The 26685-nt window shown below is 34.3% G+C and overlaps 1 protein-coding gene across 7 annotated transcripts in view; it reads right to left on the minus strand.

Annotated features, from left to right (window-relative positions):
- Window positions 1–20427, minus strand: part of LOC117173390 (AT-rich interactive domain-containing protein 2) — a 343637-nt gene extending 323210 nt beyond the window's left edge. For 4 of the 7 annotated variants that reach the window (XM_033361921.1, XM_033361923.1, XM_033361919.1 and 1 more), the window contains exons 1-2: window positions 19600–20426; window positions 13581–13674 (exon numbers count right to left, since the gene is read on the minus strand). In XM_033361921.1, coding sequence (XP_033217812.1) covers window positions 13581–13674; window positions 19600–19763 — 258 coding nt within the window. In that variant the 5' untranslated portion in view covers window positions 19764–20426. Of the gene's footprint in view, window positions 1–13580; window positions 13675–19599 lie in introns of all 7 variants that reach the window. The other 3 variants (XM_033361920.1, XM_033361924.1, XM_033361922.1) reach the window with 3 other exon arrangements.
- Window positions 20428–26685: the final 6258 nt, after the last annotated feature.

Below are 26685 nucleotides of genomic sequence, written 5' to 3' on the forward strand. Positions count from 1 at the left end.
TCGTAGACACTCCTTTTAATTCCAAAACACAGACACACACAGACACTTAACTTCTATAAAGAAATAATAAAATTGATGTTTGACGTCTTCCAACTTTTAGTAAGTAATATTTTATTTTTATCCTTCTGCTAAACATATTAGTTCAGTTTATTTTAATGTGATGAATAAAGTATATCTAATTTTTCTTCGCTAATTTATGAATAATAATTTTTTGTGTTTCTTATTACATTAATAATTTGTTTGCGTTTCACAGTTGAAAACTGTTTGGTTGTTAAAACATTTATCTTGGTAATTCGCCAATTGATAATGAATGCACGTATGAATACAGTCATTTCATAGAGAAAGTTGTGTGAAGATACCAAAAAAAATTATATTATACTTCTTTACTGGATCGTATAAACCTGTTTTAGATATGCGATTTTAAAAATTCTGACCCCTCGTGAGTAACTTGGGCAGACTGTGAAGCCCCTCGCTTGCCGCTCTTGCACCCTGCCGCTGGCATACGCACGTGTACTGTACACAACGCGCCAGTTTCAAGCGAGAAAAACTAATCTCAACTTTAAATTACAAAAAACAGCAACAACAAGAACATTTTCGGGAAAAAGCGAGTTGAACGATTCGGTATAATTGTCTTTAGATTATGTGATTAAAATATTGTGGCCAACAATTCATGCGTTTCGATGTAGTTTTGATGTAGCCAAATTGAGAGCCGTTTGAGGATCACGTGAGAATATAGTCGGGTTCCCCGCCTTCCGCTCATGCCCCTCGCGAAACTATACTACCGTTTCACTGTACAGCTCGCGCGACTTTCAAGCGAGAAATAACTTTTTATTTTCGATTAAAAAATACAACAACAAAAAGGATCTTTTCGCGAAAAAGCAAGCTGAACCGTCCGGTATTATTGCATTTAGATCAGGTGCTTAAAATGTGGTGTTCAACAACTCAACCATTTAGATTGCCCCTTGCGACTTTGACAGCCGTTTGAAGCGCCTTAAGGACTCTCGATTCCTTAATATAACCTCAAACTGTTACTTTTGTAATAACCGTACCGAAATTCATACGAAAAATAAAGCTCATCTATCCTTTAAGCGATATTATAGCTCACACATCTTATGCAGGTCTCTTCTTGTTAGAAATTTAAACGAGCGTCGGCTTAACTCTGTCTAAACTTCATGTCTAGTACTGCGCCAGTACTAGCTGCCAATTCTGTCCGCCAGCATTGGCGCAGTACTCAAAACCAGTACCGAACATAGTTATCATCCCAAGACCATGCCAGCAATGCGCCAGTACTGTCGATAAGTATCGCGTCTATGCTGCCGCAGTACTGCGACAGTAATTAATTTCCCATTAGGGGAAAAAAGGGAAAAGGAAATATCGCACGACTAGGTTACATTTCTACACCTCAATAGTTTTGTGCCAGCTTAACATACCTACAAAAATAATGCCTTTGTGATAAAAAACACTGCATTTTTAACATTGATTATAAAAGTATATTTCCATTTTCATTATTAAAAATTTAAAGTTAGGTATTGCTTAAAAAATACGTAACGATTGGGACAACTGAATGTCTGGCGTCCAAAAAGGGGTCACCCACTTTTTTATTTTTTTTTCACAGGAGGCAGGAAAGTGTTCATAGCTTGCCATTTTTATGCTTTGAACAACAAAAGTAATTTTATGTTAGGTGGCCACTCTACACACACTGTCTATAAATTTTCGTTCATTATTTACAAAACTGTGTATTTAATAAGCATTTACGTAGCTTGGTGGGGTAACCCCAGGGGTAGCTGACGGCCTAAAAAGGATAACCCACATATCGAGCATTCTTTACTTTCATATTAATTTAAGAATAACATAACAATAAACAAACAAAAATGTAATTACACTTGTTGAAGTCGTTTTTTGTAATGAAAAAATCGTGCGATTCAAAACGAAAGGTAGTATAATATTACCATGGCATTTCACTGCTGAAATATAATATATTTATATTTTCAGTTCGAGAATTTCATCATTTCAATATGTACAAAATGCAAATATTAGTATGAAAAATCTTTGAATCATGGAAAAGGAAAGACTAGTTGAAATCAACTTGAGGAACTGTGATTAACTTTCAAAATAGAAGAATATAAATGAAAATTATTGGTAATTAATGTTAATTTTTATTTTCTAAAGATATTTGAGCGACTTTTTTATAAGAAAATACAAATACAAAAATAGAGTGATAAAATATATCATGGAATCGGATTTGTCTTTAGCATGCACGCGTTTGCCTTTCGGTTTCTTGTACTTCCCATCATTTTGACGCGGGACGGGGTGATTTTCACGCGATCGCATTTTTCTCATCCAATTTTAACGTTAAAAAGGTAAAAATTTCACCAAAATGTTTAGAAAACTTTACTTAACAACAAACTTCCTTGTAAGAAACAAAAAATAGCTAATGAATATATGTAGAAACTAAGAAATTCAGCGGTACTCACCTGACTTGATAATTGTTTATACGCAGTTGAGAACGTGAAACGCGATACCGATAAAATAGATGCTTGTATACGTCCAAGTACTAATAAGTTAGTCTAAAACAGCCATATAGCAAACAGATGCACTTTTTACATTTAGAGCCTTAGAATAGTATAAATAAAATCCAGAACTCCCATAAGAGTCAATGAGGGGTTACCACCTTTTGGCCTCTAGGTATACAGGGGTTACCACAATCGCTAATTTTTATGACTTATTATTCAAAAAGCTCAAATAAATTTTGGATTACTTTCAAGGGCTATAGGCGAGGATTTTGTCAGAGAATTTAAAAAAGTGAAAAAGTGCACATCGAAAATTTTGAAGGTTATCCCCTTTTGGACGCCAGCCATTAAAATAATATTGTTCGGCCAACTATGTTAGTGTACAATGGTCAAAACCACTATCTGTATGTAGTTTTACTTACTAATAAAGTTAGTCAGAACTACTAACGCGGGTACGAATATATTCTCCTTTTTACAGGGACTAATTAAAACACCTGCCGCTACACTATTAAAATTAGAATTAAAAAATCCCAGTGAGCATACGAGCAAATTTTTTTTGTGCGTCTTAGGGACTCTGATGTCAGTTCAGCTGATAAGACGTTTCAAAAAATATGTCCCCATGCTTTCTAATTGAACATGCACTCTGTACATTGGCGGATCCAGGGGAGGTGTTAAGTGGGTTTCCCCCCCCCCCCCCCGAAACTTTTGGCCTTTCGTATTAAGGGCATGTGACACATTTAAATACCTATATTACCGACCACAGTTTTTCAGTTCACTGAATGTTTTTCTAAACCTAAGAACTTTTTTTGTGAATAAAATATCGAGCTGAAACTTTCGGAAATGTATTAGAGTACAATAAAGTACGTTTAGGTACTGTATTTTGGTAGGAACTTCACGGAAAATTATTTCATCTTTTTTCTGAACCACAACATTTTTTGAACGTTCGAACTTTTTTTATACATGAAATATCGATCTCAAACTTTGAGAAATGCAAGAGCCGAAAGAAAACTACGTTAAAGTACAAAGCTTAATAATAAAAGATGTAAAAAAAAATATTTCAACAATCAATTCCAATGGCACCAGCCGGTAACGTTGTACACGAAAATACGAACCCTCTAGAGCCTCGTCTAGTGGCCGCCAGGTTTCGTATTTTCGTGTACAACGTTACCGGCTGATGCCGTTGGAATTGATTGTTGAAATATATTTTGTACATCTTTTATTATTGAGCTTTGTACTTAAACGTAGTTTTCTTTCGGCTCTTGCGTTTCTTAAAGTTTGAGACCGATATCTTAAGTATAAAAAAAGTTCGAGCGTTCAAAAAATGTTGAGGTTCAGAAAAAAGATGAAATAATTTTCAGTGAAGTTCCTACCAAAATGCAGTATTTAAACGTACTTTATTGTACTGTAATACATTTCCCAAAGTTTCAGGTCGATATTTCATTTACAAAAAAAGTTCTTAGGTTCAAAAAAACATTCAGTGAACTGAAAAACTGTGGTCGGTAATATAGGTATTTAGCTGTGTCACATACCCTTAAAGGCCGATGCCGCTAAGCTATGCATGGGATATCCCCCCCCCCCACCCGAAATATTTTTCTGGGTCCGCCCCTGACTCTATAGGTTAGAATTTCTAGCAATGCTGATAATTCTATCATTTATGTAAAACATACTGAACTCTAATCCAACGAAAACATCAAGTGAACAGCAAATTAATGACGGCCATATCTAAACGTTCTCCCTCATTTTTCCCCAGCTATGTTGGTACCTTTGTTACATTCTCAGTCATACCAACCAAGATAATAAATAAAATAGTTACGCCACGAGTATTCTTACAAACGGCTTCCTAGGCCGACTATGGTATGCGTTACTAACTAACGTTTCAAGAACCACTGAATGCTTTACGAATAAAAAGACCCAAATATTCATTTTTTTCAGTGTGTGCCCACAATTCTTGGTAAAAAAGAACTTTGTCAATAAGGACTTTATACTTCTACGTGCGGAATGTAACTTTATACTTTCTGCAGATACTTCTTCAAAAATAAACATTTCCCGCCCGTATTCACACAATTTTATGCGGTAAAAAAATTTAGCTTTACAGCAGTTATGCTAATATTTTCATTCAGAATCCGTCTTGCTGTCACAGATTAATTGATCCATGTCCTAACTCCACATACTTCAAATACTCTAATTTACTCTACTATTTACGAACTTCGAGATTTTCTCCTCATAACCTCAAGCACGTGGTCTATCGCCCGCCCCCAAACGCTTTCATTGGCGCCACGCGTTGAACAGAATCGCGATGGAAGGGAGTAGGCTCTTCTCTTGTGTCATTATTAGTATAGTATAAGATGAGATTACGCACATAATACATATAGTTGTCACTCACCAATAAAGTGATAGTCCCTTTGATATGCACTAATTTCACGCACAAATTGTCTGCTCTGTCACTCAAAACAAATGCCCAAAAGACAAGATGAGTCACGAAAATGTTTACCCTTTTCAAATATGAACGGGTAATCTCTAATAAATCTGGCTTTAGTGAAGTTTTATGGGCAAAATTTATAATAACAAAACTTATAAATGAGGGACTAATTGGCAGAATTGCCTGGAAGCCGTATATTAATGAAGAGTTCGAATACCTATAAAGAGTGTACTAACTAAGATTTTTTAAAATATTATGGCAGACGAAGATCATATCAACAATTATGTAAAAAAACTTTTTATATGTCTATTTGGTATAACAATGATTTATTTCAATTGTATTAGACATAAGTCTCTTTTTTAAATATTGATGCTCAACTTTATGTATAAACTTCAATTATTAAATGACCTTTTTCTTACTGGAAATTTTCAAGTTCAACCGTTTCTTATGGAAATTGAGTTTCGCGCCAAGTTTGAGCGCGCGTGTATGCTCTGGCTCTTCGCGCTCGTTTTCGTACGTTTAATGCGTACACTTTAAGTAAATTTTTTTAAATATTGTAAATACTATAACTTAAATCGAAAACTGTGATTTAAACTTCCTAGAAATTACAGCCATAAATTGTAACTGCATTTTTTTCGATTTGATTCTAAAGAAGGTTCTCAAAGCACCTACGGCTTTGACGATTACATTCTAATTACGAAACTTGCGCTTCGCGCTCGATAATTCGTGTCCACTTGAAAAACTTCATCAAAATAATTTGTAAATCTTGTAAAAATCTACTATAAATAATGTTTGAAACTTATAGATCTCTTAAAAAATCAAAATTGCATATTTTTGAATATGATGCAACTTTTGGAACTTTTGTCTAATTAAAAAATTTCATGATAATAGTTTAGAAAAACATATATTTTACATCTAGTAGAAATTTTAATTGATATTTCTGAACCTATTAAACAATTTTTTTTCCTTTTTTTTTTAGAAAATTTTCAAAATGTTGACAAGCATATAACTTTTTGATGTTTTATTGAATTTAAAAATGTCATTAGGATAATTTGCAATTCTTTTTGACGAGCATCTGAAAATTTTACAAAAATTTGTAAAACTCATAAAAAAATTTGATTCCAATTTTGAAAAAGCTCAAGTTTTTTGAATTTTTGTCGGATCGAAAAATGTAATTGACATAGTTTTTAAATATATTTGATATCTAGTGATGAATTGAAATGAAATTTTTTAATCTTTTAGAAAAAAAATATTTTTTGTTTCTCTGAAAAATTTCAAAAGTATATAAATTTTCTAATTTCCATTAAAATAAAATTTTATGTGGATAATTTGCAAGTCTTCTACCCATCTATAAGAAACTTTGACAAACAAATTTTAATTTGAAAATGCTCTAACACTTTTAATTTTGGTTGGAAATATCTGCTTAACGAACTTAGCCTTCATTTTGGGAACTGTAAGAAGTGTATCAAAGGCTGACATGATTGGACAAATTCTTCAAAAGTTAGCGAGACTAGAACATTCAGGTAACCATACATACAGACAAATAGACACCGATAAAATTTTATGATTTTTGGATTCTGTGAGTGCGGAAACGTAAAGATGCGTTAAAAATCAGAGATCGAAAATTTGGACGATTACATTACACTCTCATGAATGAGAATGTAAAAACTTGCGAGATCCTTTCAATAAAACGTCTGAGATCACATTTGTACGATCAAATGAGTTGTCCTTGATATTATAGGCATTGGTCATCATTTTTTGTGTGATTTTCTTTCTACGTGAATCGATCAAAATTGCTAAGACTGTACTCAGCATGCCAGGTTTAAAACATTTGCCCTTGAAAGGACTACTCTGGGATTTATTTTTATATAAGAGAATTAATAAAATGAATGATTAAATTTTTTTTAAGTTACAGTTAACCCGAAAGATAGGATCCCCAGAGTTTGTTCTTCCGAGAATTGACGTGGCGTAGTGGGGATGGTTGCGATATGGGGGGGGGGGGGTCCCACTCACAATTGACTGATTACACTAGGAGTGGTCCTTTATCTAGGGAATTTCACATATTCAAACTTAACATTTATTTCATTCGTTACTGATAGGGCCTCCCCTAGGGGCTGTAAGACCTTGTAGATGGTGGGGAGGCTTAAGGGTGTGGGACATAGGGGTCAAACGGACCTCGGTCTGCATGAGTATAGATATGGACGAAAGGATGCAAAAATACGCAAGGCAAAGCATGAAAGCTGGACCAACTTTTGTACTGATATCGAGAAGAGAGCAGAGGCGGCGAAACTGGACGAGCTGCTTTCTCGAAATCCGGATGCTATTCTCGAGACTCTAAAATTGCCCGACAGGAGATACTTAAAGAGTCGGACGGGGATACCTTGGCTCACCTGATCAAGGCACATTTTCCGAGCTTCAAAAAGTTAGGAGATGGGGGGGGGGGCACCTCTGAGGCCATCAAAGCCGCCTTTGGCCCAATTGGGCCCGAAACGAAGGCTAGCCAACGAGATTGTGACCCCAGCCAGGGTCAGGTGGGCCCTGAAATCCTTCAGTCCTTATAAGTCTCCCGGCCCGGATGGTATATACCCAGTCCTCTTACAGAGAGCTGGTGAGATCATCATTGGGCCTTTGGTGAGACTTGCTAGGGCTAGTCTGACGTTAGGTTATGTTCCGGCGGCATGGAGGGGTGCGAGAGTAGTCTTTGTTCCGAAGACTGGCAGGATCGGTTATACTTCACCCAAGGATTTCCGGCCCATTAGTCTGACATCTTTCCTACTAAAAACTGTGGAAAGATTCGTGGACAGATATATCCGCGATAAGGTCTTGTCAAGTACTCCTCTTCACAAGCAACAACACGCCTATAGGGCTCGTCATTCGACCAAGACGGCCCTGAGCACTGCAGTTAACCTAATTGAAGGATAACTAAAGCAGAAAGGTCTAGTGATTGGAACCTTCATGGACATCGAAGGAGCCTGTAACTACATCTCTGGAGAGGTGATTAGAACGGCTATGATCGCACATGGAGTGCCTATTGCAGTCGTGGAATGGACCTGCCACATGTTGGCCAATAGGAATCTAACCACGACCAAGGGTGACACCACTTTATGGGGAACTGTTGACTCGGGATGTACGCAGGGGGGCGTTCTATCTCTCTTGCTGTGGTGCCTGGTAGTGGATCAATTGCTTCATCTACTCACGAGTCAGGGCTATGCAGACGATATACTAGTTATGGTGCGCGGCCAGCATCAAGATGCGCTCTTCGGAGTAATGCAGCAAGCACTAAGAATAGTTGATTCCTGGTGTAAGGGGACTGGACTATCAGTTAATCCGATCAGTTAATCCGAGTAAGACGGATGCAGGTGTGTTCACCAGAAGGTACAAGTGGGGAACTACGGAGGGACAAAAACTCGAAATCAAAGGGCAAGCCAAATATCTACGAGTCATCGCGGATAAGAAGCTCTCATGGAACGAGCACTTGGAAAACAAGTACAAGAAGCTAGTAGCGACTCTTTGGCTCTGTAGAAGAGCCATAGGAAAAAGCTGAGGCTTAAAACCAGAGACACTTATATGGATCTACACAGCGATCCTGCAACCCAGAGTAACCTATGCGGCAGTCTTCTGGTGGACCAGGGTCGAACTTTCTACTGTGAAGTCCCGACTGGAAAGAATCAGGGGACTGATTCTGAAAGGTATCACTGGTGCCTCAAAGTCGACACCCACGATGGCCCTGGGGACACTAATAGGATTGGAGCCCCGCCATCTCACCATAAAAGCCGCGGCTGCGAAGGCGGCCTTGAGACTAAATATGGTAAACGATAACAGTATCTCAATAGTTATGCGGATACCATTCGACATCACGAAGAGGCCGACACTGAGCATACCCAGGGACAAAATGTCCACTTGCCACTACCTCTTCCGACAAGAAATACCGGGTTAGCCTATCCACAAAAGAGGAATGGGTTAACGGTGACACACCTGCCCAGTAATGGAGAAAACTGGTTCACAGATGGCTCCAGGAACAAAGAGAACGCTGGAGAAAGTGTATACCGTAGAAGGAGCGGAATAGGCTCCACAATTGCGATGGGGTCCTACGCAACAGTTCTAAAATCTGAGATTATGGCCTTGCTCCAGTGCGCATATAAGGCAATGGAGTACGGCGGGAAAAGAAACATTGGTATCTGCTCAGATAGCAGGGCTGCTATCACAGCTCTGAATGGAATGACGTCGCTGCTAATATGGGAGTGCTTTGAGGCACTGAATAAGCTAGCGGTAGAAAACCGAGTCACTCTGCTCTGGATCCCTGGACACAGTGGCAATAAAATATCGGACAGGTTAGCAAAGCTAGCAACAAAGGAAAATTTTACTGGACCTGACCCAATTGTAGGCATTTCCAGTAGGTCGGTCACTGAAGATATTAACATTTGGCTGGTCGAGGAACATCAGAATGAGTGGGATGCGGTCTCTGGCTGCAGACTGGCTAAAACACTCTGGGGCTCAAAGCTAAGCCCTCATCGAGCGAAAGAAATTCTTAAGCTCGGGAGGAAGGAAGCCAAAATCCTAACAGAAATGTTTATAGGACATGGAAACCTCCGGTACCACACACATAAGATAGGGCTTGAGGAAAGTCCCCTCTGTCGTCTGTGCGGAAAAGACAATGAGACTTCCACTCATATCCCCTGTCACTGCCCCGCGATTGCGGGGAAACGTGGAACACTTACAGGCAGTTTCTGCATCAGTGAGTCTGAAATATCGGCGAATAGCGTGGCCGCGGTCCTCTCTCTATGGAGAGAACTTTGGGGCCACGCTTAAGGCTTATAAGGGGACGCAACGGGATCACCCAAGCGTCAGGGGCTGTGACGGTCTCAACCCAGAATATACAATAATAATACTGATAGGTTGTCCACTAAATTTTTCCAATTAAATTTCCGGACAATTCCCGCTTAAAAATGTGAGGTCCTCTTACGATATAATCATACATACAATAAATAGTGGGTTGAGACATGCGTGATTTGCTTGATTGCAATATTACAATTTATTTAAAAATTGTTGTAAAAAATTTTATAATAATTTTTAAGAATTTCAATTAAAAGTCAGGAAAACGTTGCGCTGTTACAAGGTAGGCACAATAAAAACGAAATCAAGGACGATTCACGGATTTTCCTAAATTTGTTGTATGTCCCACATGCTAAGAACACTCTCAGCTTTCACCATCCACAGTAAAATCTTCCTCATAAAAATATTAGTATGCAGTCTCGTCCCATCCGAGGGACTGTGCACTGAGTAATTCTCCTGACTACTACCTCGAATCGAGCAAGAGAATCCTTCTGGGATTCAGTGGTAGTTTCTAACGATCTCTGAGAATTCTTTGAGTAGCCGCTAGCAGTCGAGTAGTAGTATTGGGAGTATTCGGGAAACCGAGCTAGTGATCTCTACCGTCCAAGCAGTCTGGTTAGGTTCGGATATGCGCACCGAGACATGCGCAAGACACTTCGCCAGTTGAGGCTCCGCCTCAAATATTTCGTTTTTTAACTTAAAATTCTTAAATCGTATATGAAGACTTTGAAATTAAAATAGTAAGTAATAAAGTATTGTATTAAGTGTCAAACTCAAAACGTAAATATTTGCAAAATTTTCATTATTCACCATTTAAATTTAAAGTCTTTATACGATTAAAGAATGTTTTTAATATAATCCATTTAAAAAATTGAAATACCCAGTGTTTTTGAAAACGAAGTGAGATATAAACAAACACGAAGGCTAAATTGTTCTTTGGAAAAATTTCTACAAAAAAATGTTCTTTATAATTTTCAATATTACTTAATTTTTTTTCAAAACCTTGATTTGTTTACTTCAGTAAAGATTTTGACATAGTGACACAAGAATATGACATTTGAGAATAATCTCAATGTTATACACCAGACATGCCCAACCTGGAGAAATTCCCGTCAGCCACACATGTTTTGCGCTTACCCCTATTTCGGCTGCAGAGCGGAAGTGGTGGTAGATTCAGACCCAAGCAGCACCGCAGATACGAAATATCTGTTAGGGTGTTTGGGGCGACTAACTTTTCAATATAAGTTTGTAATGGTGACTAGAATTTTAATTATTTTATTTCAGCATGTTTACCTTTATTTTCAAATACAGTGAAACTCTTCAATAGCCCTTCCGAGAATTGAGTCCGCGCCGCATGTAGGTGTAACAGGAGCTGCGCAGGGTGCGCGGGATATGCGGCTGTCACTCATACGAGCACTCAAGCATGAACAAACAAAAGCGGAGCGGGCTACAATGAGTTAGTTCCCACCCACCGTCAGCCCCAAAATTGACGCTATAGAAGAGTTTCACTGTAATGTAATTCAAAGGAGGATTGTGCAAAGTATTTGTTTATTTTACATTATTCGATATTTTAATATTACAGTTATGGTTAACTGATACTTTTGAAAGTTTAACAATATACTAACATGATGTACAATTATATAACTTATCCTTCTACCTTGTACATCATTTTAGTATATTGTTAAACTTTCAAAAGTATCAGTCAACCACAACTATAATATTAAAATATTGAATAATGTAAAATAAATAAATACTTTGCACAATTCTCCTTTGAATTACATTATTCGAAAATAAATGTAAACATGCTGAAATAAAATAATTAAAATTCTAGTCACCATTACAAATTTATATTGAAAAGTTAGTCGCCCCAAGCACCCTAACAGATATTTCGTATTTGCGGTGTTGCTTAGGTCTGAGTCTACCACCACTCTCGTTCTCCAGCCGAAATAGTGGTAAGCGCAAAACATGTGTGGCTGGCGGGAATTTCTCTAGGTTGGCATGTCTGCTATACACTCATAGTAACAAAAACATTGTATGAACTAGCTGCAACAAAAAATAACTTCAGGTTGTTCAAATATTTCCAGAATATAGGAGACTGATACTATACGGTCACAACAGCATTCTTAGAGTAATTATACTTCATGGTTAATGGCTTGCAAAAGGCTACTTCCTACAAGCTAAGTCCATATTGTTTAAAAAGTTTTCAAGAGTTGAGATCCAAAAAAGAAACAGAGAAAGATAAAGAATTACACGGTTGGAGAACTTTTGGAGATTTGAGACGATCATTAAAAAAAGTTTTCCTTGAAAATTAAAAGAAAAAATGACAAGGACGGTTAGTGTTACAAATTATCAACTCATTAAGGAATATCAGACTACAAAATAATTCTAAGTTTTGTTAACCATTTTAATTAGGATTTTTAGTTCCCCTTTTAGGGAGAACGCTTAATATTTAAAATCTCAAGAAAGCTTAATTTAGTATCAAATAATTATCAAGGGGAACTGTTCAAAGGAAATGCCTACCGAAGACTTTTAAGAAATTCTTATTGTTTATCAGACAAAGGTGTTTTTCAAAATTACTTTCCGTAATAAGTTAAGCCATTTGTGTCAGCCTTAATGGTATGCTTTTCGGTGACCACGTGACAACCTAGTCTCCGGGTATGAACTTTTTTTTTCGTATTCACTGTGTCCACACGGATTGAGATATCGTGTTTAAACTTTGACAGATAAAATAAAAAGCAATAAAGAACGTTTGTATACATCAATATATTTGTAATTTTAAAGAAAGTTTATTTATAAATTGATGAAATAGGATATTACCATTCGAGTTATAGCACTTTGCAGATCATTTTTGGTTTGATTTATCGACTACTTGACCATTTAAATAAAAAAAGAAATTAATTAATATATATATATATATATATATATATGTAAATTCGGGAATGTATTTTTAATGCATTTCAACAATAATACATGGAGAAGGTTGCCATTAAAATAATTGTTATTGACTTTTAATTCAAAATATCTATGAGTTACATATTGCTTTTTATTTCAGGAAATAAATTTTGAGTAAATGAAAGTAAAAATGTTTTCCAGTACACTTAAATTTTTATCAGTATAGTGAGGAATTTATTTATAAAAAGTCTGTTTTGCCGAAGAGTCCATAAAATTTATTAACAAATATTAATTCTTGTTATTAAAGGTCAATAAAAATATTTTAATGTCAAACTTCTTCATATATTGTATAGATATACCATTAAACCATTTCCCTTTCGGGGTAGGCATGTTGCAATATATTGAAAATACATTCCCGATAACATATATCACATATTCAACTGTCAAGTAGTCGATAAAAGTGAGATATTACTATTAGAAATTAGCGAAAAGTCGACCTTTTCAGATCTTTTCATACTTTTATGTATTTTTTTAACGGCCCCTATGATGTTACAAGTCTTCTGATAAAATCCAACCTAATAAGTAGAAATGTCCAATTTGACTTCCTCTTATCAAACCATGTTAACACAAAATTATATTGACTGTTCGGTACAAGCTGAATCGAACTATGCTACTGTTAACTATTGATAAATCTTCTGCCTGTACTGCACCCTTATGTTGCAAGACAACAATATTAATATAAGTTTGCTGATAAGTGTCACTGACAGAACTTCGAAGAACTTGCTGATTCATGATAGTTACAAACTATAATTTTCATTCGTTAGGCGTTGATAAATTTGGATTTTGACCAAAGTCTGGTTATCATTTTATTTATATTTCTTTTCTTTCATTAAATCAGTTTATATTCTTATTTCTTTTAAACTAACCTTTATCCATCCTCCATGAGCAGTAACTAGCACGTATAGTAAGTAGAGATCAACTTCCTTTCCACTAATTTTGGGATATTTCTTGAAAGCAGTTCTGCAAAGAAAATGAAAATGTTAATATTTGTAAATAGTAGAGTTTGATCATTTTATTTGTCAAGTTTTTAATGTGGAATACTGGTTTCATTTCAATTTTCGTTGTGGAGGAAAATTCATAATCAACTTTTATAGAAAAGTATGTCATAAGGAAAAATGTATACTATGAGTACATCCTCAGGCATAAATCGAGGACTCAGAGTAAAAGGGTTCGATTTTAGTTTTTGACAACTTCACTGAAAAGGTTATTGCAAAATATATTTTTCATTCATAAAGAGATTAAAAGATAACTATAGAGTACTAGGAGAATATTCAAGCCTAAAAGAGCTAACGTGCTTTATAATGTGAAACTGGGTTTTCATTCCATTATTATTTGAATAATTATGTTTAAACTCTTTAACACATTTTCGGATTTGTTTTTTGAAAGTATTTACTACTTAAAGTATATAAGTACTTAAATTCGAGCTGATGTTCATTTTCTTATTCCAATGTTTTAGAAGAATTAAATCCGACTAAATCTGTTAAATGGAACCTTTTACTCAAACAAATTTTTGAAGCACAAATTTGTAGAATTTAATATTCAGTCATTAATTAAAACGTTAAATTTCAAGACATTTCCAAGTACCTAAATAATTTTAGAATTAAGCTTTCCGAGAAACATAATTTCTAAAAGGAAATAATTCTTGAAACCACGGAAAAAATCGATTACATTTTGAATAAATTACACGCTGGTGGCCAATATTATCTTTGTATACTTTTTAGATAAATATTCAAAATTCCTCATTTATCTTATTGAGGAATAAAATTAAAAATGAAAAATATATAGGAAAAGAAAACAAGTAATTAGAACTACCCTGCAGCTTTAAAAATTGCACAATTTTATCTAAAAATGGTATATTGTGTAAGAAGTGCGAGAAGCTGGCAGTTCTTACGATTTTTTAAGTTTTAATTTAATCTTAAATTCTGCAAATGTTAATACTTGAACTTTAATAAATGATATAATTTTAAACGTATACACTTTAAATTGTTTCATTGAAAGTCAAAATTATTGTCCCATTTGAAATACTTCCAACTTACAAGTGCAAAAATAATTACACTGTACTTCATTTATAATTGAAAAATTATTAAAATGGATGTGGAAAATTTTCTCAACAATTTCTGAATTTAGAAATCAAAATTAATACTCAAAACTTACATTGGAATTAATTAAAAACTTTAATTTTAGGATTTCGTAAAAATGAATGTATATAGTATTTTAGTATCAAAAAACATAGAGCGATATAAAACATTCATAAGAGTTAAAATTAAGCATCAGGTAATACGAAATTCAAGTTTACAGAAAAATGTTTTTTTTTTCATTTCTTTTGTCACGCTATAATGATAACCACAACATTTTTTAAAATAACTTTGCTAAACTTGTTGTGATCAAACCTAAATCAATACTTTAAATTCTAGCATTTTTCACAGGTTATCGCCGAATTGAGTATTTTAGCATGAAGTCACGATAGAGGAAAATTAGAGATCCTCAAGGGAGAGTTGAGACACGGGGTACTCCAATTCTGATTGGTACCTCTGTACCGGAACTAGTTGACTAAAACTTCAAAACTTTCAGAAACAAAAGCAATAATAAAAAACAACACTGTTCAAAATTTTCACGCCACGTGAAAATATCAAAGTTCCCGTACAGCAACGAACAATGGAAGGGGAAATTATTGTAAACGAAAAAGTAATTTATAAATTTATGAATAGTAACATTTTCTGACGTCCTCTCAGTTTCACGAAATAAAATAAAATATCCTAAATTTGAGGTTAGAGTACCAGATCAATTTGGATCAGAATCGATCAAAATCGAATCGATATAAGCACACTACCCTTTAATTTCAGACATTTTATTTTATTTGTGGAAATGAAAAGCTTTTATCGACAAAAAAATGAAACATTGAGCAAATGCATTCTATACTTGAAAAATATGATTATTCTTAAACTTATAAGTTACTTTTACGTTTAGAAAACTCATTCCAAAAAAGTGCATGCATTCACAATCTGATGAACCTTCTTTCAGAATGCGTCAGTTTTTTTAATACGGGTGCGCTAATTTAGGTTCTTTGTGGCATTAGATGCTACTCCTAGAAAAAAATTTGTTTATAAATCTGTATAAATTGCAAAAAAAAAAAGTTGTATTAATTTGACTAAAAAATCAAGATAGCTTTGCCGGAAATTCACTCCAGTGTTTTATTTGGTCCATTTTAAAGATTTAAATTCAAAGCAATACAGTTAATTTCGAAACAGCAAGACGTAATAAATCAACAAATTTGCTCAGAAACACTTCATACTAGGAAACCTTTTTGTTTTATTCGTGAAAAATAACATTGAAAATATACAAACTAAATTTCTGAAAAAAGGACTTTTCAGGGTTTTTGAGAACAAAGATTAATGCCAAACAAGTAACTAATATTTAAAAATATCATGAAAAATGAAAATTGGTACTTTATTTTTCAATATATAAATAAGCAGTCCCTGATCAAGATACAGAAACTTACATAATATACATCACCGTGTAAAAATTTTTGGCCACCTCTTTTTTATGACTGAATAGATTCTCTTAATTTCAATTATATAAGAGCTAAAAAAATCATCTTTAAATGTTGATTGTTTTCGAAATTCTGTATAAAATAATCCTAGCGTTAAGACAATTTATCTAGTTTTTAAGTAGATATTGCAAAAATGGTGCAAATTTCAATGTTTTCTTAATTTTTAATAACTTCCGAAATAATAAACATTTTTCAATGTTCTTGGGCTCATTTTGAATATATTTTTTCATTGTATCGCAACAGCTCAAGAATATAAATGGTAAAAAAATTCTTTTCAAATTGCAAGAACTTGAAGTTGTAAAAAAATGTTGGAAAAATTTGAAATAATCTTATCTGTAGGCAAATCAGAACTTCAAGTTCTTGCAATTCAAAAAGAACTTTATTACGATTTATACTCATAAACTGTTGTGATACGGTAAAAACCTTAAAAATGAGCACAAGAACATTGAAGAATGTTAACTATTTCGGAAGTTATTCAAAATTTAATAAACTATTGAAATTTACACTGTTTTTGCCATATCTACTTAAAAACTAGACAAATTGGCTTCATCCTGGGCTTATTCTATACAGAATTTCGAAAACAATCAACCTTTTCAAGAGAATTTTTTTTAGATTTGGTATAATTAAAATTAAGATAATTTATTCAGTCATAAAAAAATAGGTGGTTTAAAAATTTTGCACGGCCGTGTAAAATTTGAAGGGTCCGCGGTCAAAACTTGTTTACTGACATTTTTTCGAAATTGTTTTTTTTTGTATTTTCTGCAAATTTTTGTATGCCCAGGTTATGTCTCCCAAGCGAATTCCTTTTAGTTTAAAAAAATGAATTTTCGAAAATCGCTCTTTGGTATCTAGAGCATAGGTCTGCGGTTTAAACCTGTTAACTGCTTATAGCATCTTATAAGAAATCCGTGATTTTTCTCACATCAGCTCAGTTTACTCGTAGAATAGGTCAGTGAGACAGATGTCAGTGCGTGTGCAGTTAAGTGCACGTGTTTCGAAAGTTTTTTGTGACTACTTTCACGTCATTTTCGATGTGTGGTCTACAGATCGCTGTAAAGACGAAGGTGAGCGACGCGTCTCATTGACTAAAACTCAGCAAATTTTTGCAATAAACTACTTTCATTTTTTGCAAGCACATCTATGTTCGGCTTGTGATTCCAAACATTTTGACTTTTAAAACTTGCTCGAAGCTTGAAAAACAACACAGAAAGATGCGTGCCCGCGAAGACAATAGAAAAACAGTGGTAGAATACTGCAGCTAAAAGGTTTAGACCGCTGAACCCCCTTTTAGATAATATATGAATAGATTTCAATTGTCATATAACATTCAATTTTGTTTCAAATGTTATAAAACTAACTTGTATTATTTTTTTCTAGTAAATGAACAAAAAACATTTGTTTAAAAAAATATTCAAAATTGCAAAAATAACAACGATTTCGCTTGGCCGTGTAAAATTTCTGTAACGTCGGTTAACAGGTTTAGAACGCGCACCCTTCACTTAATGCAATAGAGTTGAACACAGTATAGAAAAAATCGCGATTCGGACATATTTTAATCGATTGCCAAGTACGAGACGCGTGATTAGAATCTGTTCGTTAAAGCCAAAAGAGCTTTAACAAAAAAGAATGCATAATCAACAAATTAAGCTTGTCGATGATGTGACCTTAAACTTTAAAAGGTTTCTGCGCAAATGTGTGGGGGAGTGCAAAGAGCGAGCGCGTAGCGCGAGGGAAAGGCATTATCAAGCGCGAAACGCAAGATAAGTATCTCATCAAGCAGAAAGCGCGGGATGCAACGGTCGCGCGCAATGAGAATGTGCCCGTGCAGAGGGCAGATTTTTTTAATGCTATTTTGATTCCCTCCATGCATATTTTGTATGAAGTACTTAAGGTTTTTGGCGAGCTGAAAACCAAATCTCTGAAAGAATAGTTTTAATATTAAAAAAAATATTACTGATGATATGATTTCAAATGAAAAACATTATTTTTAATGGAAAAGTTTGCGAAATTACAAAAAAAAAAATTTATACTAAAAATGCTTTTGCAGTTAAATTTTAATAAAGGATGGCCTTTTTCGGGGAAAACCTCTACAAGAATACTGTTCCCAACTTTTATAGTTGATTTGTGCAAGGCTGAAATCGCTAAAACTATTTTTGTTGAAGAAAACCTTTTTTTTAAAACAAAAAATATATTTTAAATGTATTCCCCTATTTTCAAAATCAGAGACAGTAGCGTTGCAGGGAATGTTTCCTCCGAGAAAATTAAAAAACACTTATTAAACTGTAACCGATCTTAAACAATTGGTAAGAAGCGATAATAATAAAAAATATGACAAAAAATATGGTTTATATTATTATTGTTCTTAAGTCCTTAGCCTTTTTCATTAGAATTTTTTATATTTTCATAAGACAGGTTTGATAATATCATTTCAATATTGAAAATCATAAAAAACTTTTTTTTTCTCCATAGAACTGATTTTTGGCACAACTACCTTTATATGAAAAATTGCATTTTAAGATTTATGTTACAATTATAAATATGGTAGTAATTCAGAATATTACTTTGGTGAGAGAAATTGTCTTGAGAAATAAAAAAACCCTTCACTGATAATCATTTTGAAAAAACTGTTGAGATCGTGATCTTCTCCTTAGCCCTGCCTTGCCCCACAATCCCTCTTCTTCCAAATTTACAAAATTGACGCCATACTATATTTCCGAAGACTTAATGTTTTAAAAATTACGAAAATCAGAAAAACACCAACAATACTTAAACTTTAAGGAATCGACCACAGTAAAACTTTACCAGAACTTGGAAATTGACAGCGAAACCTCGGACAGGCTGCAGCCATTTTCTCGTTCCAATTTCCACGAAAAACAAGATGCGAATAAACTAATATGCGCCATACGAAAATTAATAACTTTCTATCGACATAAGCCGAATCTAAAGCACCGTAGATGCCGTCTAGAGTAAACAAACTCATTTCGTCCCGCGACGCTCGCGAGTTTTACCGCTGGACTTAACCTCAAAACCAGTCGGTCGATACCGACGCCTCAAAGTAGTAGATTCCCCACAAAAAATAGCTAACAAATATTGTAATGTTTTTCGTGCCTCAGAATTCTCCTTGAAATAATCGTTAAATATAACAAATCAGATCACAGAGGCCTTATTTACATAATTGCGGAACTAATACGTTAGTCTATGAAAAGAGATAGAAGAAAACTTTAGATTTTTGGAATAGAAATCCGCAGGGATTTAAAACCAAACGCTTTTCGGGACTAGGAAGTCTTTTGCAAAGATGAAACATAAATATAAAAAAGAAAGTAGTTAGGACTTACCCTCGGGTTTCGTGGAAATGGTGGAGATCCTTGAGGAAGCTTTCTCGCTCGCGCTCGTAGGTGACGGGGTCCTTGTTGAGGAACTTGGCCATGTTCCCAGGCCAGGGTGGGACTTGCAGGTCACTCGGCGGGATTACAGGCCGGGGTGGCGCATGGGGTCGCATTTAGGTGGTGACGAGACCGCTGAGTGCGGACTGTGACACGGGGTCGACTGGAGGTTAAGGGCCGCCGACATCGAGTCACCTAGAGTTTTTGGATCCGGAATTCAGTTAGAGTAGAGGCGAGGCGGCAAGTTTTCGGATGTTTTCCGGGCCCGCGCGGTTCCGAAAACGAAGGTAGAGTACGTTGAGGGGGGTGGGGGAGAAAACTGCGAGTAGCGAGGAACCGAGTGAGTCGAGAACGCTCGTCGCTCGCACAGTGGTAGACGGGGTTGTGGGTCGGAGCACGATCGATTCACCTGTCACTTGTCAGCGAGACTCATGCAGGAAGGAGCCCGCGCGCTTCAAAAAATCCGGAGTCTAGTCACTAGCGGGTTGTAGGGCGTCGAGATTCACGCGAACTGCTGAGCCTTTGAACCAAGGTAAACTAGAGGCGGTCAACTTTCGAGTTGGTAAACGCGTTGTCGAAGACCAAGCGCTTGACGTGAGACCGAACATCAAAATGGCGGCGTGCGCGGTCTGGCATCCATTGGATTGGGCGAAGCGGTAGCAGTTCGGCACTCGGCAATTTTCCGTGGCCGGGCGCTCTCTCCTCTCTATTGGGACGATGCAGCTTCCGCCGGACGACGTCGTGGCGCGCGCGAACTGCTCCAGGTCGCGCGAGCCGGCCACGAGGATAAGAGACAGGCGGTCACAACTTTTTGTCAGTTGTCGGTTGGAAAAGTGGGTTTTCTTAGGTTTCAGTTTTAGAGTATTTTAGATTGAAAATTTTATAGACATACCGCATAGTATAGACACATTTTTAGAGAGAGACAGAGGCCAGTGGAGCGCTTGGTAGAAAGTGTTGGCGCGATCTAGCGGGAAGTTTAGAGGGGAATGTCTGTCGGTATGGTAGGAATGTTCTCAAGTTAACGGCGCAAAATTTAAAATTATTATATAATACTACGACGTATATAATATAATACACGCGCGTGTTGACGTCGCCGAGGTTTTGTTTGCAAATAAACAGAAAAAAATAAGAGTAACTATTACTAATTATTTACAAAAAAAGAAAGAGTCGTGAAAATATGCAGTTCAAAATGAATAACATTTAATTTTGAGATATGGATTTATGATTGAAATATGTTGAAAATTTATGTTAAAATAAAAGATTTTGATGTAATTTGCTGATATTATTGATTTTATTATTTTTTAAAGTTACAAAAAATTATTTATTAAAATTATTAATGTAGCTAATGAAAACGCTAATAATATTTAAGACCTCAATGACAAAAAAATTTAAAAGATATACATGATCAGAAGAATTAATATATAAACTACATCACTAATATCCAATATTAATATAATAATAATTGAAATATGCAAGGCTACAACCTAAGTTGTATAGTAGACAATCTTTATACCTTTTATATCTTAAAAATTTTAAGTTTTTCAGGAAATGTTTTTAGAAAGTAATGGTAATTGTAATTAAAATGTTTGGGAATAATTTGGTAAAAAGTAAATGCCAAGAATGATAAATGAGGAAATGGATTTAATATTATTTAATATAATGTATATATTTATTTAAAATGAACCAAACATCATATATAAATTTATACAGTTCAATGATTTATTTGTTGCTTAAATTTGAAAGCTCTTTTCTCGCTATATTCAACCCCTAATAATTTTATTTAAAAATTTAAAGGAGATTTTAAGTTAAATAGTTCATTATATTTTTCCAAACCTCATTTCTAAAATCAACAGACTATAAACCATTAAGCTCTATATAAAAAACGTGCCGTACTCATGACGCACAGTGAGAGGAAATGCGCTTTTTTCGTAAAAAATGTCTAGAGCCTTCATTTTCATCCAATTTAAAATTTGTTTTTTTTTTTAATCAAAGTTCATTACATTCTAAAGAGCTTGACGCTCCGAACTTTTGCCTCCCCTGTTTGTTTATTAATAATAGACCTTTTTATCCTAGAAGTCGACATTGCGCACGTGCCAGAATTTTACGTCATTTCCGTATTTTTCGAACAGTTTTGTGTCGAATTGTATGGAGAATATTGTGAATAAAACCTTCTAGAAATAATCAATTGAGATCTATAAGAAACAATATAACTAATTTCTCAATCGTTCTGAATCACGTTTCTTAATTGTGCCAAAGCGATTGAGCATTTTGCATTTCCAATTGTTTCCAATGGGGTACATGGAATATGCCACGTGATGGCAGCACTTTTGTCCGGCGGGAATTATTTAAAGACAGTTATTTACTTTTTTGCAATAATATAAATTTGAAACAGTATATATTATGAAACAAAGTAAATACAAATTTTGTAAATAATTCTTACCAGATGAAAGTGGTGCTACGAAAAAAATGTGCTAATAGTATTTTATGTTGAATATATAAAATCAGATACATGATAAAAATAAAAAAGTTGATTTTGTAAAAATGAAGTAAAATTGTTCTTTTTATTATACGCTTGAAACAATTAAAAAATAATATTAGAAATAAAATATTTTTTTCCAGAAAGAGGTCTCAATTTTTAATTATTCACAATTATGAAGACATAAATTCATCTTATAATAAAACAGTTTTTTATTAATTCAACCTTCTAAATTAAACAGTAAATTTACATCAATGTCGGTGATGTTATATTCGGTAATCCTTAGAGTATCAGTTCACTTTTGCCACTAATAATTCACGTAAAACCAACTTTTTCTATTATTTGCAAGGTAGCCACTAAAATCGAAGAAAATATTTGGAATAATTTCCTGGTTAAAAACATGTTTACATCAATCAATAAAATTTAAAGTTTAAGTTTTAAAAGCTGAAAATTTTTGTTGTTAATAGTATTTAAGACTAAATTTCAAATTAAACGAATCAAAGTGGAAGTCTTCTGATCACTGAGCGTTCTAAATATTTAATTAAAACATTTAAAACAGCGTTTAGACTTCAAACGTTCAGTAATATATGTAAAAACTACAAGCCTTCTAGAGACTTTTTATAAATAAAGCATTTGAAATTGTACAATATGGATTCTAAAGCCTTTAACTTTGTTTAGTTTAAAATTATGCCATGTGAAATTTATGTATGAAAAACGTACATTTTTAATCTTGTTTCGATTTGATTTGAATTAGTAAAAATGCAGAGTTAAAAAATAGACATTTAAAATTCAGGCTTCTAAACTGCTTACGTTTAAACTTAATAATTTCTTCATTTTATAGCATTTCAAACTCAATGTTTCCAAAAATTCGTAAGTTTAAAATTAAACTCTTATTCTTTGATATGATAAAATGTCAAAAAACGTCCATACGCTTACATAAGATTTTATGAAATTATGAGAATGACAACTGGGTAAAAAAATTTTAAAAAAACTTTTTTTTCAAAATATTTAATAAAAAATGTGTCCAAAATTACAGAAATATGTGGCCATTAATTAAAATGTTTAGCCCGTGCGGACCGAAGGAACCGAATGAGTGTCTACAAAGTACCCGTAAAGACCCCATTAGGCTCCTTTTTTAAAAAACTCGAAAAAAATAACAGAATCAAATTTTAAATTGTTGAAATTCGGATTCTATATTAAAATTCCTTATATAAGGTCACGGAATAATCGCAATAGTTTTTTTGCAACGGTAAAAAGCTTTCAAAATTATGACGTATAACGTCTGTTGACTGCTACACTTCAAACGCATCGCCTGTGAGTAGCAGTCAAGAGGCGTTATACGTCTTTTATTTTTTTAAACTTTTTACCGTTGCAAAAAAAACTATTGCGATTATTTCGTGACCTTCTGTAGGTAATTTTAACGTAGAATCCGAATTTCAAAAATTTAAAAGTTGATTTTGCTATTTTTTAAAAAAGGAACCGAATGGGAACCCAATGGGGTCTACGGGTACTTTGTAGAGGCTGCATTCGGTTCCTTCGGTCCGCCAGGGAGGAAGGAGAGAATATATAAAATTTCTGTGCTTATGGAAAGAAAACCACTTATTGCGATGAATTCCGCACGTATTCAATTCAATTTTGAATCTAATAAAACCTAAATGTATTTAATACTATACAATTAATAATTTGACTCCTTTAAAATTGAAATATTTTATGATTAGGCATTGCAAACCAAATTATTTGAAATATTCAAAATTGGATATTTTAAATATTTAAAACTAAAAATTTTCAAGAATTTTAAACCAAACTTATTTATAAATTGAAAATTGTTATATCTTAAAAGCATTGTATAATTTCTTCTACTAAAAATTTAATGAGTTACCCATCATTTATTTAGTCTGAGTTTCAAAATATTGGCGTCCTCCTACCTTCTATAATGTTTCCAATCGTTTTCAATTGGGTATCCATTATTCTGAGTTAGAGGTTAAGTTTTCACTACAGCATTTTGATTTTTCCCTAATTATTTACATTCGGCTTTTTACCCTGTCAAGTAAACAAAATTTAACGATATGAATTTAAACAGAAGTAAATAAACGTTTTACAATAATATATCCGCTAAATCAAAGTTCCTACTTGATAATCATACTAGATCACTGTCACATCGGTAAACGGTACGATTTTTACATGTCGTAAACCCATATACTTTTGACTTTTCATTCGGTATACCGCCTAAACATGATATTTTTTTGTACATAAAACATTTTTTTTTAATCACTAAAAATTTAATACCTAACCAATGAACGTGCGCTTCATGTGTGTTATAAACGAAAACTGCAGAGGACGTATTCTTCCGTACAAACTAAAAAGATACACTTTTGATTACTCTTAATGATTATTAATCGTGTCCAATCTATTATTTCTAGGAGGAAAAATAACAACGAAAAATAAATGTGTAAACAAATGAGAGTTTAAACGCAAAACAATTTTAAGTATATTCAGAAAGAAACTGCGAAAAAAGTGCGAAATGTGTGGCAAGCCAGCCCATTATTTACATTTGTTGACATCCGTCATGTTCAAAAAAATGTTTAAAATTCCGGCAAAAATCACGGAACATGTTTAGTAGAAAAGTTAGTTAAGGTTGTGATTGGCTGGTATTAATATTTTCTTTCTTTGCTAACATTTACTTACATATTAAATGAAGCATTGTTATCGGGGTTTCGAACCTCATACATTTTTTGATAAAAATATAATCTATTTAATACTTTTACTTGAGAGAGCAAAACTATTATATTTATGTATTTATAACCAGTTTATATGAAAGAAGGAAAATTTATTAGTACATTCCTTATACCAGGAAATCACTAACAAATGACTTTTTATTGTCTAAACTTGAAAAAGAGAAGTGAAAAATGTAATATTGTGTTATTTGATATTTGTATGAATATTAAACATTTACTCAAAAATAGTTTTGAACTGCAAATCTTAAATAAAAGAAAATATTTATACCTGAAATACAAAACCTCAACTAACCTTTCTACTAAATCACGTTTTTTCCTTTCAAGGGTCGTTTTCTACATTTAAGCCATCGTCTCAGCTGCTGAATGCTGTGCTCTTCTATCCAGGAAAAAAGAAACGATTGAACTGGAGCGCTTTAAAACGTGTATCTTCAAATTCCAGATTGACAAAGTTGCAAATCAATTGTTACGGGACTCTTTGAATTGGTTAGCTATTTGGACTTAATTAAATCTGCCAAGTCACATTCGGAGATGTACTTATTCTAGAGTTTTAACCAGCCCCCTGTCTCGACCGTGTATGTAGTAGTAGTTTTCTTACGATCTGGAGGAAAAATGTCGGTCAAATTAGGCCAACAGATGGCACCACAAAAAGTAGGTCTATCTTTTTCATGTGGCATGTCAAGGGCATGTGATACTTCGTCGTGTGGTCAATCGGGTACAGTTCCGACGGCTTTTTTCCACAAAAATGAAAATTGTTAAAAACAGAATTCGGAGATGCTATAAAATATCATAACGGACGTTCCCGGACTCTTTTTTCAGGGATAATAACAAAAAAATGTATTGTGCTAATTACCAAATTTTATGCATGTGTATTATTTTGTGGTCAGGGTGATTTTTAGCTCTCTGTCATTCCGATAATGTAGATCTCTATCGTACCGATTCTGTCGGTAAGCATTCTAGAACATGGACATAGGAAACACGGGACTAGGCATGCCATCCTACCTTTGGCCAGCGGAGTTGAATCCACGGGAGGGGGAGAATTCCATAAGTGGGGAGAGTCGCCATCTTGCGATGTGCTATTTTTATTATGCGCACAAGCATTTTTGCTGACAAACTGTGCATGAAAATATAAACATGTTGGAGCTGCTATGTTTGTCGCGGGACATCAAAAGGTGGAGGACCTCCCCCCTGATTTCATCATCCCCCCAATGACATGCCTAGTCCCTTGTTTCCTATGTCCATGCTCTAGAATAATTATGGTGTAATAAACTAACTTACCAGCCTAGCTGGTAATGTAGATAGATAAATTTTGAAATTTTCAGCGTAGAGGGCGTACGAAACAGCATGAAACTTTGAAACTATTGTTCAATTTTTCGCCACTGGGAAATTATTTGTGAAATAAACTTTTTTGATTGCCTGCAAACAAGGTTAGTTCCGGGAGATTAGTTACTATGTTTATTTGCAAGTCCAAAGTTTTCGGCCAAAATATTGCGTAGTTTGGAAGTAACGCACAGGAGAATTGTAACATACATACCCTCCAAATATACACACGTTGTTAGCAATATCAAAAATTTTTTTGAAAAAAAGCACAAATAAAGTGTGCGGGGACGTCCGTTAGCATGTTCGCTATCATTTCCCAAATTTTTAAGACAAAATATTGATTATTTTAGAAAAAAAGCCGTTGGAACCTAAAACTGGTAAAATCGATAATTTTCTAAGTATCACATGTCCTTAAGGGCATGTGACACAGCTAAATACCTATATTACCGACCTCACTTTTTCGGTTCACTGAATGTTTTTTTGAACCTAAGAACTTTTTTTGTAAATAAA

This window comes from Belonocnema kinseyi, chromosome 5 (assembly GCF_010883055.1).
Source record: "Belonocnema kinseyi isolate 2016_QV_RU_SX_M_011 chromosome 5, B_treatae_v1, whole genome shotgun sequence".
NCBI classification, from domain to species: domain Eukaryota; kingdom Metazoa; phylum Arthropoda; class Insecta; order Hymenoptera; family Cynipidae; genus Belonocnema; species Belonocnema kinseyi.